This window comes from Caloenas nicobarica, chromosome Z (genome assembly GCF_036013445.1).
Source record: "Caloenas nicobarica isolate bCalNic1 chromosome Z, bCalNic1.hap1, whole genome shotgun sequence".
NCBI lineage: Eukaryota > Metazoa > Chordata > Aves > Columbiformes > Columbidae > Caloenas > Caloenas nicobarica.
Genome location: NC_088284.1, coordinates 5,892,041 through 5,907,475, shown reverse-complemented (window position 1 = coordinate 5,907,475; position 15,435 = coordinate 5,892,041). Strand labels below are relative to the sequence as shown.

At 37.5% G+C, this 15,435-nt stretch overlaps 1 protein-coding gene across 3 annotated transcripts in view; it reads left to right on the top strand.

Annotated features, from left to right (window-relative positions):
* The window catches only part of PIK3C3 (phosphatidylinositol 3-kinase catalytic subunit type 3), a 72,688-nt gene that overhangs the window by 6,061 nt on the left and 51,192 nt on the right, over nt 1-15,435 (top strand). The window contains exons 5-11 of one of the 3 annotated variants that reach the window (XM_065656532.1): nt 4,317-4,403; nt 6,495-6,590; nt 12,316-12,387; nt 12,815-12,904; nt 13,478-13,582; nt 14,068-14,160; nt 14,813-14,998. In XM_065656532.1, the coding sequence (XP_065512604.1) occupies nt 4,317-4,403; nt 6,495-6,590; nt 12,316-12,387; nt 12,815-12,904; nt 13,478-13,582; nt 14,068-14,160; nt 14,813-14,998 (729 nt within the window). The remainder of the gene's footprint in view (nt 1-4,316; nt 4,404-6,494; nt 6,591-12,315; nt 12,388-12,814; nt 12,905-13,477; nt 13,583-14,067; nt 14,161-14,812; nt 14,999-15,435) is intronic. The other 2 variants (XM_065656529.1, XM_065656530.1) reach the window with 2 other exon arrangements.

Sequence of the window (15,435 nt, the reverse complement as noted above, 5' to 3'; positions counted from 1 at the left end):
ATGTGAATGAGTAAACTAGATCATGCTCATTTGCTTCTGAACTATTTTTAAAAGGAGACATTTCAATAGGAGAACCTTTTAATATACATAGTGTTCTGTTGTTAAAACATCCTAATTCTTTGTAAAGAATGAAAATCTGAATGTGCCTTGAAGATGCTTGAAGCTAAAGTTCCATCAGGTTGGGCAAAAGCTGCTTTTACCAGTAACTTTTGAGGACAGTCTAGTTTCTTTCAATAGTTATCCTTTAGATGTAACACTGGTGTAGTGTTCGGATGTGTATGACATTAGAAAGAATTTGAGTAGAACTTCGAAAGTTGACCAATATTAGTTTTTCTTCTCCCAGCTTGATGGCAGAGTGTATTTTTGCGATCAAAACTGCTTCTGGATTTGGTCAGTAAATGTTAGTTCTTCAAGTGTTTTACTAGCTGATCTCTCCTTCTTCAGGTAAGCTTAGCCCAAGGTTGCTGAATGACTCAACCCACTTACTCAGTGTACTTTCTTCTTAATCTTGGACTCCTAGCCTTCATCCTCACCTTTTTTGCAACTCCCAGTGAAAGATAGGTCCAGTACCATAAATACGTCCATTTTCTCATCTAGAGATTTATTACAGCAGTAAAAGAACTTTCATTTAGACTCTCTCTTTTATTAGTCTAGTTCACCTTGAATTTATACGAAAAACACATTAAAGCTTTCTGCCAGTGGTGCTGCCCCATTTCTTGGTCATAGAATAAATCCAGTGCAGCCTAAGGAAGCTCTCTAGACAGAGACTAAATATCAAGTCTTGTTTATAGTTCATCAGATCATTACATGATGTAGGCAGTAGACCTCTGAGAAAGGGTTTTAGATTGTGTGCCTTCCCTTTCATGTTAGTTCTGTTATGCAAACGTGCCTATAACCTACCAGTGTTTTTTCTCCTCTTTCTTTCACTCCCTTGTGCTCCCTACCTCAAGAAACACAAATAACATAGAATATTTCAGTCTTAAAATACCTCTGTGTATTCTAGCCTTTTCTTTTGACATATGGGAGATGAGGGCTCAAAGCCGCCAAGTAAGAGATGGGAATTCTCCTTTCACATTCCAATTGGGAGTTCTAGTTAATGGCTAATAAAAAGCTAGTAACATCACTGCCACCATTCTTCTCTTCTGAAAGCTGTTTTGGGAGATACTAATTTCTGGAAGATGAGAGTGTTTTCGCTGATATTTTGTTATGTTCATTAATAAAAACATTTTACCATCAGATGTTGGTGAAGTGAATAGGGTTTCTTGGTAGCGTGTCTGTGAGAGCTTTCATTTGCACAGCTGTTTACACAGCAGATGAGGTTCTTGTATCATTCCTAAACAGCCATTGTTTGAGTACAGCTAGCTTCAGTTTTTCTATGACTTACTCGTCAGTTGCTGAATGCCTCCTGATGCTACTGTATGTGAAGGTATATTTAAATATACAGGTAAGATGAAAATGGCCAATTAAATCCAGGAGTTTATGTGGACTTCGTTGTTCTTGATTTTTTTTTTTTCCTATTCTGATTGATACCAGAGGCCAAATTAGAGTCCTCCAGATAATAAGTTACTTTTGAGAAGACCCTGCTTTTTTGAGTATGTGCATGGTATTTATTATTATAGGGAATTTGTGTAAAGTCAAGACCTGGCTGCTGGAGGAGCCACATCCTTTTACTGTGTCTAATTTCATGCTGAGGTGTCGTATGGTTGCGCTTTCACTAAACACATGAATTTTGCTTGTAAAATTACTACTGATAGAAAAGCCGTGGCTTTGCATCCCGGGAGTCGCTGTGCATGCAGATTTCTTCTTTACTAAGGAATATTAATTGGAAGAGCATGGAATACCTTAGCACACTCAAATATTAATGACATTAAGATGTTCTCCCATGAGTGGTGTGTTAATTTATTTGACTCTTTTTGATCCATTCATTTCCCTCACACCTTCTACTGACTGAATGAAATTAGGTAATAACAATGGTGAGATAGTATCTAAAGGGATGCCTATTATTTAGTAGCAGATGATGAATACTGCTTTTCCTGAAAGGAATGCACCAACTTCTCTTTTATTTTAAGCTTTAGGTATTAATCCAAGAGAATGATTCTTCATGTGTATATATATGCTTATAGATCTTCCGGGTCTTGGATGCAGGCCTAACTAGTTGCTGTATTATAACTTTTTTCTTCTCTATAAGGGAGGTTTGCAGGTTTAAGAGATTAATAATTTCCCTCTAAAACATACAGAATGACTTATTTATTCTTTAGTGCAGTGAACAAGAAAATGATAGATACCTTGTGACCGAGGTATCTAAACAACTTTTTTTCCCCAAGGCCTTGATAAGTGCTATCCAGACCTTTCTGACTTAAACTGTTTCCAAGAAAACTAAGTTAACTGGGAGATTTGTTTCCTAGGTAGTGACAGAAACCAGTATCCAAAGTGTTGTTAAACCATAACACCAAATTAAACTCTGGCGAGCTGAATAAGAGGTAAAAACAAACAAATAAACTACTCAATGTTCTTGTGTTAAACAGCAAGAAGTCACCTTGTGGAAAGTGAACAAGCAAGATGGTCTGTCTTTGATGGATATGAAGAGGCAGTTGATTAAGGTGTAAAAGACAAGGATAAATGCTTACCAGCTGATCTTTGACAAATCAGTTCCACCAATATAAGAACACCGGCAGCGAGACTAGAGAACACTGAAATTTTATTTCATTAATTATTTTAATGGCTGCTTACAGTCTTTTGGAGACTAGAAAATTATTTACCTATTGTGTCAGCATTTCTTCTAAGAGATGTAAAAAGCTGTTTGATTCTGCATAATTTCTGAAGCTTAACTTCTTTTGAGTTTGTCATGTATGTCCTCTCCAGATCTGTCAGGACCAGTACCTGGCCATGAAGTTGATGCTCTTTTCAGAGTACATCATTATGGGATTTGTATTTAGCCTTGATCATCCTTGGTGTGCACTAATACTTGTACTGCTAAGACATCAGTTTGCTGGAGATTCGACCAGGAGTAATGAAATAATACTGCTGGTGCAAACGCTTTAACCTTTATTCTTAACAGTGTTGTTTTTGTGTGGTGGTGTGTGGTTTTTTGTTTGTATCTGTAGTGATCAGCTACTGAAAGTCTAGTGCAAATATCTGACAAAATGTGCAGCCTGGACAACTCCCAGCATGTAGCAAATCTAAAGTCTCCTATGTCTCTTTTTGATAGTAACCTCATCTCCAGTTCTGCTTGGAGGAAGCAAGTTGTCATTACATATTGTGCATTCTCCTACTTACAATATGTTCCATTCATAAGCCGTCCTAGTACTCTTTGCGTATTGCCCATGCCCTAGCTGTTCACTGGGCAAGAAATGGTAGCTGGTGTAATTGTGTGGCCTGTTCAAATTTAAATGCTCATGGATGGGCTGGTTGACCACAGAACAAAGTTGATTTAGTAGTAGTTGTAAACTTTCCCTTAATAGGAATAGTTTTGCCGGTCTCTTCATTAGCTGTTTTCTAGACAGATACTGATTTCTTTGAAACATGAAAGGACCTGATGTCTTCTAGTCCTTTCACATCTCTTCTTGCATACTGCAAGAATTAATAAATTTTTGAGGAGCACGTGTGGTTTATTTGGAGCTGGAAAGATGATTCTTGTTCATATTTGTATGCTGAATTTTTTTCATAAATATCGTGTGTCAGCGCATCTGAAGCTACAGGTAGTATGGCTCATAGGTCACTTCTACTCTTCTACTGTTAGGTAGTCCTTTAAACAACTCAGCTTCTTACTATTACTACAGCAATATGTAAATGTAGGAGTAAAACTTGAACTACTTTTCACATGACTAAAAAGAAAGGGAGAACAAGCTCTCTATGACTCGCTGTAAGTCTTCAGCTGACCTTTTACGATGTGTACGTCCCAATCGGAAAACTCCGTTAGATAAAGCTAACGAGGGCAGAATTATTAAATTTGGATAGTTTTTGAAGTATCTTTTTTGTTGGGCTTGGTAAGTTTTACTATACGAAACTTAGTAACATAAAAATTGAAATATCTTTGTTACATGACTTCTCTTGAAAAACAGGTTCCTGTTTTAATGTCTTAAAAATGCGAAGGTGATGTGCTTGGAACATCATTTTGGTCTTTGCCTTGTTTAGTGTTTTAGATACTGGAATTATTTTTAGGGCATGGCTTAGCTGTGTGTACTGTGCAAGCAATTTTTTCCAATTCCTTTTTTTTTCCCTCTATAATTTCATGTTAGCATCTCTTTTAAATTATAATTTTGATATTATTTTTTTTGCTCTGAGCAATTTAAATGTTATTGTGTTTTTTCGTGCAGCTCACCAAGTCTCATCGACAAGGTCATATGGTAAAAGTGGACTGGCTGGACAGACTGACCTTTAGAGAAATAGAAATGATCAATGAGGTAGGTCATCATATATCAGATTTTTTTTTTTTTTTTTTTTTTTTTTTGGCATCTTGCTAATGTGGAGCCTTTGCCTGCTTAGGATATTAAGTGAAGGCACTTGTGCTATTTTTCTTCAACTGCCAGTGTATATGATAAAAGGAAAAAGAATTCTTTAAGTTTACAAAGTTGATTTTACTTTGGCAATAATGGGAATCAGAATGGCTTGGGTTGGAAGGGGCCTTTAAAAGTCATCTAGTCCAACCCCCTGCAATGAGCAGGGATATCTTCACCCAGATCAGGTTGCTCAGAGCCCTGTGCAACCTGGCCTTGAATGTTTTCAGGGATGGGGCATCCACCACCTTTCTGGGAAACCTGTTCCAGTGTTTTGCCACCCTCATTGTAAAAAATTTCTTATATCTAGCCTGAATCTCCCCTCTTTTAGTTTAAAACCATCAGCCCATGTCCTATTGCAACAGGCCCTGCTAAAAAGTCTGTCCCCATCTTTCTTATTGTCCCCTTCTAAGTACAGAAGGGCTGCAATAAGGTCTCCCCAGAGCCTTCTCTTCTTCAGGCCGAACACTCCCAACTCTCTCAGCCTGTCCTCCCAGCAGAGCTGTTCCAGCCTCGGATCATTTCTGGGGCTCCTCTGGCCCCTCTCCAGCAGGTCCATGTGTGTCCTGTGCTGAGAACCCCAGAGCTGGACCAGCACTGCAGGGGGGTCTCATCAGAGCGGAGCAGAGGGGCAGAGTCACCTCCCTGACCTGCTGCCCATGCTCCTTGTGATGCAGCACAAGATACCATTGGCCTTCTGGGCTGCAAGTGCACATTGCTGGCTCATGTCCAGTCTTTCATCCACCAGTTTCAAGTCAACTTCATCACAGAAGACAGAATTTATTAGTAATTTGGAACAGCTTGAAACAAATGCTGTTTGGTATAACTAACTTAACTCTAGAGTGTATATTGTGATGAGAACCTTTTTGGACATTTAATCTGTTCTTTGGTTTTAGACCTGTTCAGTGTTATTGGGTTTTATTGTGGATCCTGGGGAAATGCACTTGTAAGATTTGAATGAATATTTTTTTAAAAAGTAGTTAAATACCCGAATGAGGTGTTAATCCTCATTGAGTAAAATCTCCCCACAAACTGTTAACTGATTATACTCATCTTGCACAACAAACTCCATTGCTTCCAGGTTTGCTCTCAGAGATTTTTGTTATCTTCTTTATAATTAGACCCTGAGAATCAGATTATTTTTGAACTTGAATTTGTGTTTTTATAAACCCTTATGAATTTTTTTTTTTTTTAAGAACTCAGCCTATCCCCTTTTTTAAGAAAAAACACGGAAAACTAAAAATGCTTGATTCCTAGCACTGTGCCTTAAATACAGAAGCACTTTACCTGCGCTGGAGAGTCAATCCATTATTAATGCATTTAAATGAACTTGAGTTGCTCGTTATTAATGGGAATGCTGCTTTTTTAGTTAAATGCACGTTCCTGGTGATGGTTATGTATAACTTCTTTCTTGTTTCCTACATAGATTTTAAAATTTTAAACACTTTCTCTAGTTAAAGCATTTAAAAAAATGCATACGTGATCAGTTCTTCCTTGAAAAGTGAAGGAGCTGCAAATCTAATCTTGTATTCCAAGTTTAATTTCTCTTTCATGGTTTTATCTAAAATGGTGATTTTGTTGTTTTTCGTTTTTTGTTTTCATGTCTTCTGTTTTTTGACTCTGAGATGCATAATTGTGTGTAATGATTTAAAAAAAAGAAAGGCAAACACCAAAATCCAGCTGTCATCTAGTTATTCTTCATTGCCTTTTTTCAGATCTTTAGCTCACAGTTGCAACCCACTGATGAAAAGAATATGATTTTAACTGTTGCATGTGGTTGTTTATCGTCAGGGGGAAATGTGAGGAAGTAAGAATGTTGGGAGGAAGGTGATATAGTCTCAAGTAGTGCTATGAAGTGATTAACTGAATAATTGCTACAACTGATAATCTAATTAATCAGTTACCTCACAAATGAAGTAGGGTAATTGCTGTACTGAGAATGCTGAAGATTGATGCACTTTAATATATGATACACATCTGTGGTGGTTCTCTTCTCAGAGGGAAAAACGCAGTTCTAATTTTATGTACCTGATGATTGAATTCCGTTGCGTCAAGTGTGATGATAAAGAATATGGAATAGTTTACTACGAAAAGGTATGTGCCTTGCAGGCTTTATGATCTTCTTCAAAAAGCAACATATGCACCTAAAATGGATAGGTTTTTCTGCTGAGGTGAAATATTCTGCTGCAGGATAGTGGCAGACAGCTGTCAGTGGCAACTGTTTATGTACATACAAATCAAATAGTACAGATGCAACAAGATTGCAGAAGTCAATAATTCGTGTAATGCAGTTCAAGATTACAGAATTTAATAAGCGTGAGGGATTAAAAACTTTTTGATTTATAGTTCCTTCAGTCATCCAGCAGTGCTTTCAGAGTAGCTGTGTGTAATATGATGTCTTATATCAGCAGGATGTGTACCTGTGTTGACTGGTAACTTTATAAAAGGTAACTTATTAAAACTTCGCCCAGGAGCTCTGCTGGTGGACATTTTATCTGAAATGAACAAATATAGAAGTTGAGTCTTTCGTGATGAAAATGTTTTGGAAGTCAATTAGTAAAAGTCTTCTGGATTGGAAAGTCTTTCATCTTTTATTTTTGTTACAAAACAGATCTCTAAAGCAGTGCCTTCAGTGGTTATTTTATGAGTGCAAATTTAACGGAATGAAGGATTAACAGTGAGTTTAACAGTGTGGCATTGAAAGGCGTTATCAGTACTTTCATGGACCTGCGTATTGTGGAAAGACCAACTGGAATAGAAAAAGCAGTATACCTATAATCTGGTTTCAAAAAAATTTGTCAGTGATTGCCTCTTAAAATTTCAGCATGTCGAGATTAATCAAGAAGTTGGTTACTGAATGATGCAGCTTTACGGGAAAGACAAAAGTAGAAAAAGAGACTGGAGTCCTGTTGAGATCAGAGGCACTAATTTTAAGCAGCTTGTATTCTGAGAATTTTAAAAAATCTGTAATTCAGTCCAAAAAACATTAATACAATAAAAAATAGATGACAAGTATTTCTATGTATGTGACATTAGCAGTTGCTATGGAGAGAAGAACTGTGGTCTAACTTAAGATTCTTCAAGAAGGTTGTGAAAAATGTAGTAATAAATCGCAAGAAGCGAGATTCCACAAAAAAATTATGAGAAGGCACTTGGGTCACACGAACCCCATGAACGCTGCAGGCTCAGGGAAGAGCGGCTGGAAAGTGCCTGAGAGAAAAGGACCTGGGGGTGTTGATTGACAGCAGCTGAATATGAGCCAGCAGTTGCCCAGGTGGCCACCAGCATCCTGGCTTTTATCAGGAACAGTGTGGCCAGCAGGACCAGGGCAGTGATTGTGCCACTGTGCTCAGCACTGGTGGGGCCGCACCTCGAATCCTGTGTTCAGTTTTGGGCCCCTCACTACAAGAAAGACATTGAGGTTGTGGAGTGAGTTCAGGGAAGGGCAGTGGAGCTGGTGAGGGGTCTGGAGCAGAAGTCTGATGAGGAGCGGTTGAGGGAAGTGGGGCTGTTCAGCCTTGAGAACAGGAGGCTGAGGAGAGATCTTATCACTGTCTACAACTACCTGAAAGGAGGTTGTAGCATGGAGGGGGTTTGACGCGAGGGTATGGACTTCACGACACGATCAATATGATCATCATGAGAGCCATTTATTGTTAGTCACACAGAAACCTTTATACTTCTTGAACATACTATTTTTAGACTACAGCTTTTATACTTCTACAGCATACTATTTTTAGATTACAGCATTACTCAATTATTATTGTCAATTGCAAGAAAACAGAACCTTATCTATTTAGCAAAAGCAAGCAGTAGAAGTCTTATCCATCTGGCAAAAGCAAATGGTTCAGGAAGCAACTTGCAGTTACATTATTGCGGTCACACAGACCTGGGTGCTTTCCTCCCTGCATCTGCGTGAGGGAGTTTCTCTCCTCTTGCTGTTTTTCTACATTCCTGGCTTACGGTACACAATTACTATTTATGAGACACTGGGTTGTTCACATTAGGGTGACCAAAGTCCTGTAAAACTCAGCAACAGGGGTTGGTCTCTTCCCCCAAGTAGCAAGTGATAGGAGAAGAGCAAATGGCCTCAAGTTGTGCCAGAGGAGGTTTAGATTGGATATTAGAAAAAAATTCTTCACGGAAAGGGTTGTCAGGCATGGGAACAGACTGCCCAGGAAAGTGGAGTCACCATCCCTGGAGGTGTTTAAAAGATGTATAGGTGAGATTCCTAGTGACATGGTTTAGCACTACTTTTAGTTTATGGTTGAATATGATGATCTTGAGGGTCTTTTCCAATGAAAAAGATTCAATGATTCTGTGATCTTTCTTCTAATGGATGTTTCTGAAGCATATTAAAAGTGCATGGAACAAAATGACTGAATTGGCTGTTCTTGTGGAAATAAAGTAATTGAATGGGTAATAATACGTGTTAAAGCTATAACTAGCTGCAGTTCGAGGGATTTGTTGGTATGAAGTAGCTTTTCAACAAGTTCTTGACCCTTTTCTGGCAGCAGTAGGAAACAGTACATAAATTAGTGCCTGTGTTCTCAGTTTTGTCATGCTTTCAATGACAGTGTACATTGTATATATATCCAGCATCGCCAATCCAGTATATTGAGTCTAATGAAAGTTCCTTCTGTTGTCACCTGCCTGTGACCGATAGTTGAAGTGGAGATTACTTGTCACAGTTTTGTTGATAAATTTGTTCTGAAGTGTTTATGAAGAACTAGCCTACTAAATAGTGTCTGATAGAAATTTGAGATTCTTTGACTCAACATTCAATTACAAGGAAGTCAAGTGGCAGTGGCTCTTTTCATGGTCTCTTTTAACTTAGTACAGCATTCAAGACATGGAGAGTAGTAGTCTGCTAGTAATGAGAGCATCACTTCTGATTCACTATTTAGGCAAAAATTCAGTGTGACTTTCCAACTGCAAAGAACAGTAACATTTATCATTAACTTTTTTTTTTTGTACAGGTTTCAAGTGAAACCTTTGTTTGAATAAATAAACTGATAGCACTGCTGCTCTGAGTTTATTAAAAAAAAAAAAAAGTCCTATTACCTTTTTCATGGCCTGGAGGAAAAAATAGTAGTGTCTACAACACTCAGTGTCCATTTACTTTTTGTGTGGGAGAAGTTGGATTCCATTGATGTTACTTGAAATGATGTTTTAACTAAATAATAAGATAAATAGAATCTCCTTATTTACTGATGTTGTGAAACTGATTTTAAGGAAAGTATAAAGAACCTTGCTGGTTCTGAGAATTCTGCGAATTTTGTTGACTTTCTTAAATGGACTCTAGTACTTATATAAAGTCACACACACTGACCAATGCAGTGAAATACTGCTGAAGCTTTGTGACATACTAATTTAAAGCAAGTTAATGCAGTTTAGTATTGATGTTGCTTTTGTTTCCCAGTGGCAAAACAGCAGGTCATCTCAGGTTCTGGCTGTGCTAGCAAGTAACACAGCCAAGAGGAGCTGATTTGTAGAGCGAAGGAGTTGTTGCTTAAGGCCCAGTGTCTTACTGCTTATACTTGATTGTGCTTGTACTTGAGATTGAGTTTAATCAAGTCATGTGGGCTGGATGTCAGTTGGCAGTTGGAGGATGTTAGAAATTTCTGAAACTTCCATGATATTAACCAAAATTTCTACATGGCGATGATCAGGAGAGACACTTCAAAAGCATGCACTTGAACAAATTCAGATTCTAAATCAGAACTGAGCCTCAGGCATTGATATGGTTTAATCAATTCGTATGGTCATGATCACAGTGATCCATGTGATGCTCTCCAAGTATGACAGAAAATTAGAACTGAGTGTTAATCTAATTGGAAAGCAAATTAAACAACTGACGTCCTTCATGGGCAAACTAATGCCATTGTACCTTCTTGAGGATTTCACAAAATACTCTGTTTTGAAAATGTTATTAAATTCTGACACAGTAACTTGTCTCACAAATGCTTGGCAAAACTCAATTTCATAGCAAGTTTTGGTTAAAGCTTAACGCTTGTCTTTTCAGCATAATCTAGCTGCATTTGAGGAGTTTAAAGAACCGTCATTATAAAATTTCTTTTGAAAGGTTAAAAAAAGATGCCTACAATAAGTTTACAAATAAGTCTTTTAACACTTAGAGAAAATTCCCTGTCTTCTTTTTAGAGGGTATTATAAACATTTTGATATGAGGCACTGAAAGGCTTTGTATGGTTTTTTTTTAGTTTTGTAAGTAAGCCAATATTAAGCAATTGTGCTTTTGTCACTCTCCTCATAGTAAGTACTGAGTTGGTAATAGCTGTTCATAGGCTTTTGGTTGTGTGGTTGATGCTCCATTTTTACCAGCTTAAAAGCTTTTTCAGACTTTTTTCTTTTACAGGTTTTTTATCTGAATGTTTTCACCGAGAAAGTAGTATGGGTGTTATTACTGCTTCTTCCTAGAGAATCCACATGGAGTATGGATGTTATAAATGCTTCAGTAGGAGCTTGGACATTTATTAGGTGCTAGTGAATGCACTCCTGTGTCAAGTCTTTTTCCTACAGCACTTTTATGTGAGAGGTCTAAATGGAGTGGAAACTTATTTGTCACTGAGGCATTGGTAACTCTTGGTTTAAGAAAGGTCAAGTCAGACTGCAGCCTTGTTACAGTATTGATTAGAAGGATAACCAATTAGTTAGAAATCAGTCTGTCATCTCATCATCAGATGTGTTTATTTTCTGAAGGATTTTCTCCTTCCAAAAAAATTCTTTTTTTTTTCTTTTTTTTTTTTTTTAATAATTTGAATTTGTAAAACTAGTATATCATGATCTGAAAAGTATAAAAGCAAAGCCAAAGCAGGAGGAAAAGAGAAGAAAGGAGGGTGGGAGCAGAAGCAGACCTGAGCAAGTTACCTCAAAACCTCACTTAATGAGTGAAATGTCGATATGTCAAAAAAACTTTATTCTGAGCTGAAATTTACTGCAAATAAATGAGACAAACTAAATACAAACACGGTATAGCGTGTATTATGCTGGTGGTGTCTTGTTGTTTTTTCTGTTTTACACTGTTGTTAAATGAAATGTTCTTCTGAAGATCATGTCAATTAATGCTTAGTTACGCTTCTAAGGAAAAAAAAACCAAAATGAAACAGCTGGGTTTGACTGCAAGAGGTAAACAGAGTTTTTGTCATGTGCTGGCAGACTTTGTATTTTTTTTTCCTTCTGCTTGGTTCAAACAGGAAACTTTTAGCTTCTCCTTTCCCTTATTTATGCAGCAAAGGTTAGATTCCCCTAATGAAAACTAGCAGGCTCCTGTCGTGCTGCTCCAGAGCAGCACAGTGTGGACTTCTATAATACAAGAGACTGTCGTGCTCCGTGTGGAAACTGTGATAGACAGGCACACGTATATCTTCCTAAATCCATCTGTATTGTACTATTAGGACATGTTTTCTGGAACATGGTTGTTATTTCTAGGAAATGTTTTGGTTTTGCTGGAAATATGGACCCTGATTTGGTTTCTCTTTGTGCTTCTAGAGGACACGTGTAATGATTATGTCAAGTTTCTTCACTCACCTGTGTGCCAGTATGGTAGTGAGTTGCCAAGCTGCATCTTCTCGGATGAACTTTCTTCTGTCTTGCCACCTTGTTTATCACCTGGCAAAAATTTAACACAGAAAAAAAATCCATTTCTTATGCTGTGTTTTCCCCTTTATAACTAGTCAGCAAGGTGCAGTTCCATCATTCTTTCACTGTAGAATAACTCACAAAACATTACTATGACATGTTGGGTTTTTTTGCTAAAAACTTGACATGTCTAATATGCCTTTAACTTTTTGTCATTCAGGATGGTGATGAATCATCTACAATTCTAACAAGTTCTGAAATTGTTAAGATTCCAGATCCCCAGATGTCTGTGGTAAGCATGCTCCATGCAATGCAGTATCTGGTATTGTATTGCTGAAGTTTTCATAAATGGAGATGAAAGCTTGCCTGTATTGCTGTCTTTAATATTTAAAAATCCCATTGGAAATATGTATTTGACCAGTTGAGAAATATCGGTGGGTTTGATTTTTTGGAATTATTTTTTTACTACTGCTGCTAGATTAAAATACAAGAATTGACTTAGTGCTTATGCTCATCTCCTTCTTTCCATACCTGATCTGCTTACTTCTGAGGTGTAGGAGAACAGAGAAGGGGGATTGTTGGCAAAAGAGGTCAGAGGGTGGGAATATAAGGTAAGAGGGAGTTGAAGAAATTTAGAGGAAGGTGCAGTAACTTGTGGTGACTTCATCTGTTAAAATATTTTTCTTCCTACGCTTTCTTGTACGTTGTCTTTCATGTAGACAGTGCCTAAGTACAGTTCTAGAAAAGATTTCCATTATTGTGGATGCCAATTCAGTGGGACTGGTATTGGCAGCTTTGGGAACCTTAATGTAAGTGGGCTTCTACTGGCGACACCGTTTGAGCACTGTGTAATCTAACACTGCAAGAGCAAGTCTGACAATGCTGAAAACTGCCTTGGCTGCTGAAAACTCGCTTACACCGTGGCTCCTATTGTGGCTCCTACTGTTGCTAACATGATATTAACAGTGGGAAAACTTTCTGAGAAGTTTTTCTTGCATACAAAGCTTTATATTGCAAACATCCTAAAAATGTTTAGAAAGCAGCTAGCACATTTGCGTGCTGTCTGAATCACAGATGTGTTGACTGAAACGCCTGCATTTTGCAGCAATTCACCAAAAGGCAAGATAAGGTTTATATATTGTGTGAAGTAAAAAATGAAACACACACCTCAAAATCCCCAACAACCCTCCACATAAAATTGAAGGAGGTTTTTTTTTCTAAAACAAAAAAAAATCCAGAAGATGCTGTAGTTTTAGATGTGAATTTTAACTGCCATGCATTATTCAAGATACTGGTGAGTCTTTGCTAGATGGTTTCATTGCAGTAATAATTTTCTCTGGAGTTTATATATTTATAAATACTGACTTACCATCTGTGTTTAGGAGAACTTAGTAGAAAGCAAACATCATAAGCTTGCTCGAAGTTTAAGAAGTGGTCCTTCTGATCATGATCTGAAGCCTAATGCTGCTACGCGAGATCAGCTTAATGTAAGTCAGTCATATGATGGCCATATTCAGTTTTATTAGGTAGATTGGTATTAATATATGATGATGATTTAAGGAAAATTAAATTCATTTCAGTTTAAAGAAAGTTATTAATGGAGAAATGTCATTAAATGTTTCTTACAGGTGCTTAGTTAGCTGGGTCCAACTCAGAAAGGAGCAGAGGGTACTAGCTTATTTTTGTGTAAAACAGTTTTGGGGGATAAAATAAAGCATATTTTGCACATATCATGTAGGTGCTAATGGTAGTCTTAAAGTAACTGTGTATGTTGGCCTGCCCTGCCCGTTCTATCAACCAGATAACTGAGAGGCATTACCACAATAGCATGAGAACTTAGTGGTGTTGGAAAGTTTTTTCTGTTCTAGCTATTTTTGTGTGTTGTCAGTGTTGTGCTTTGTCACAGTCTGTTAACTTGTTGATTATGCCTGTTCATGTTTTTAACCTCACTTCCTGACTATGTATCTAATAGATCATAGTGAGTTATCCACCGACAAAACAGCTAACGTATGAGGAACAGGATCTAGTTTGGAAATTCAGATATTACCTTACTAATCAGGAGAAGGTAAGTTGAATGATTTGAGAGGACTTATTAATATAAGAGATGCTTCATCTGGCACTCATTCTCCAGTGTTCTGTCCTTGCAGAGATACAGAGCTTCAGTGTCTTAGAAGCTAGTCAAGATTATTTTAACTTTTTCTATAATGTTACTGATTTCAAGATTGATGCCTGTAATTTTCCCTCTTAAATCATATGAACTGGCTATTACTATAGCAGTCTTCCTACAAGCGCTGACTGTCAGCTTAAAATACCAGTGTAGACAATTTTGTCTTCAGCAGAGAAAAATTATTAAAGATGAGCTTCTTCATCCTTTTCTAAAAGGGTTGACATTACCAGAATAAGTAATAACACATCAGAAGCCCAAAGTGAATTAAATAATCCCCCAACAGTGGGCATTTTTTATGTGGTGGTAATTGTCATAGAGCAGTAACCATTGACGTTACATTTTACTTAAAAGTAACCCAACTGCAGTATTTTGGGACATGTTGAAACAATCCAATATCATATTGTTGTCTATATCAATAAGGTTCCTCAGGTCTGTGCTTGTGTAAATACAGCCTAAATCTAGTTCTGCCTTAAGGTGAAACATTAATTTCTTGAATCGTTTGTTTAGCCTGGCTTTTCACTTATGAACTGTCCTATCTCCTTTTATTTAGGCCTTGACAAAATTCTTAAAATGTGTCAACTGGGACCTACCACAAGAGGCAAAGCAAGCACTGGAGCTGCTGGGCAAGTGGAAGCCCATGGATGTGGAAGACTCTCTAGAACTTCTGTCATCTCACTTCACCAACCCAACAGTTCGGCGTTACGCCGTTGCCAGGCTTCAGCAGGCTGACGATGAGGTATTTGTTGGTCTGTGGGTACACGTGAAAGGAAGCTGGTCTCGTTTTTAGTGTCATTGAGTACTTGAAGTGTTTGCTACTCTTTAAGGGAATTAAGTTAAAAATATTGATGGGAAACTAAAAAAAAAAAAATTCACTGTGATGCTATTTATTATAAGCTCTTTATGGAGCAAAGTCTTCATATTAGGTGGCACTCATTGATAATTTTCTTGTTGTGAACAGCCAGTGATAGCTGGCTTTGTCAAATGAGGTGGAACAACCATATGTTCTTCCCAGAAAACAGTGATAGATTTTGAATGTTAACCTGCATGGCAACACTCTGAACTTAAATAGTCTACTAAAGGATTTCCAACAAATCCGCCTAGTAAATTGAAGCAGTTGGTACTCTTGCTGAAGAAAGTGAGTAGAAAGACATCTGTGGCAATAAGGTGTTTTTA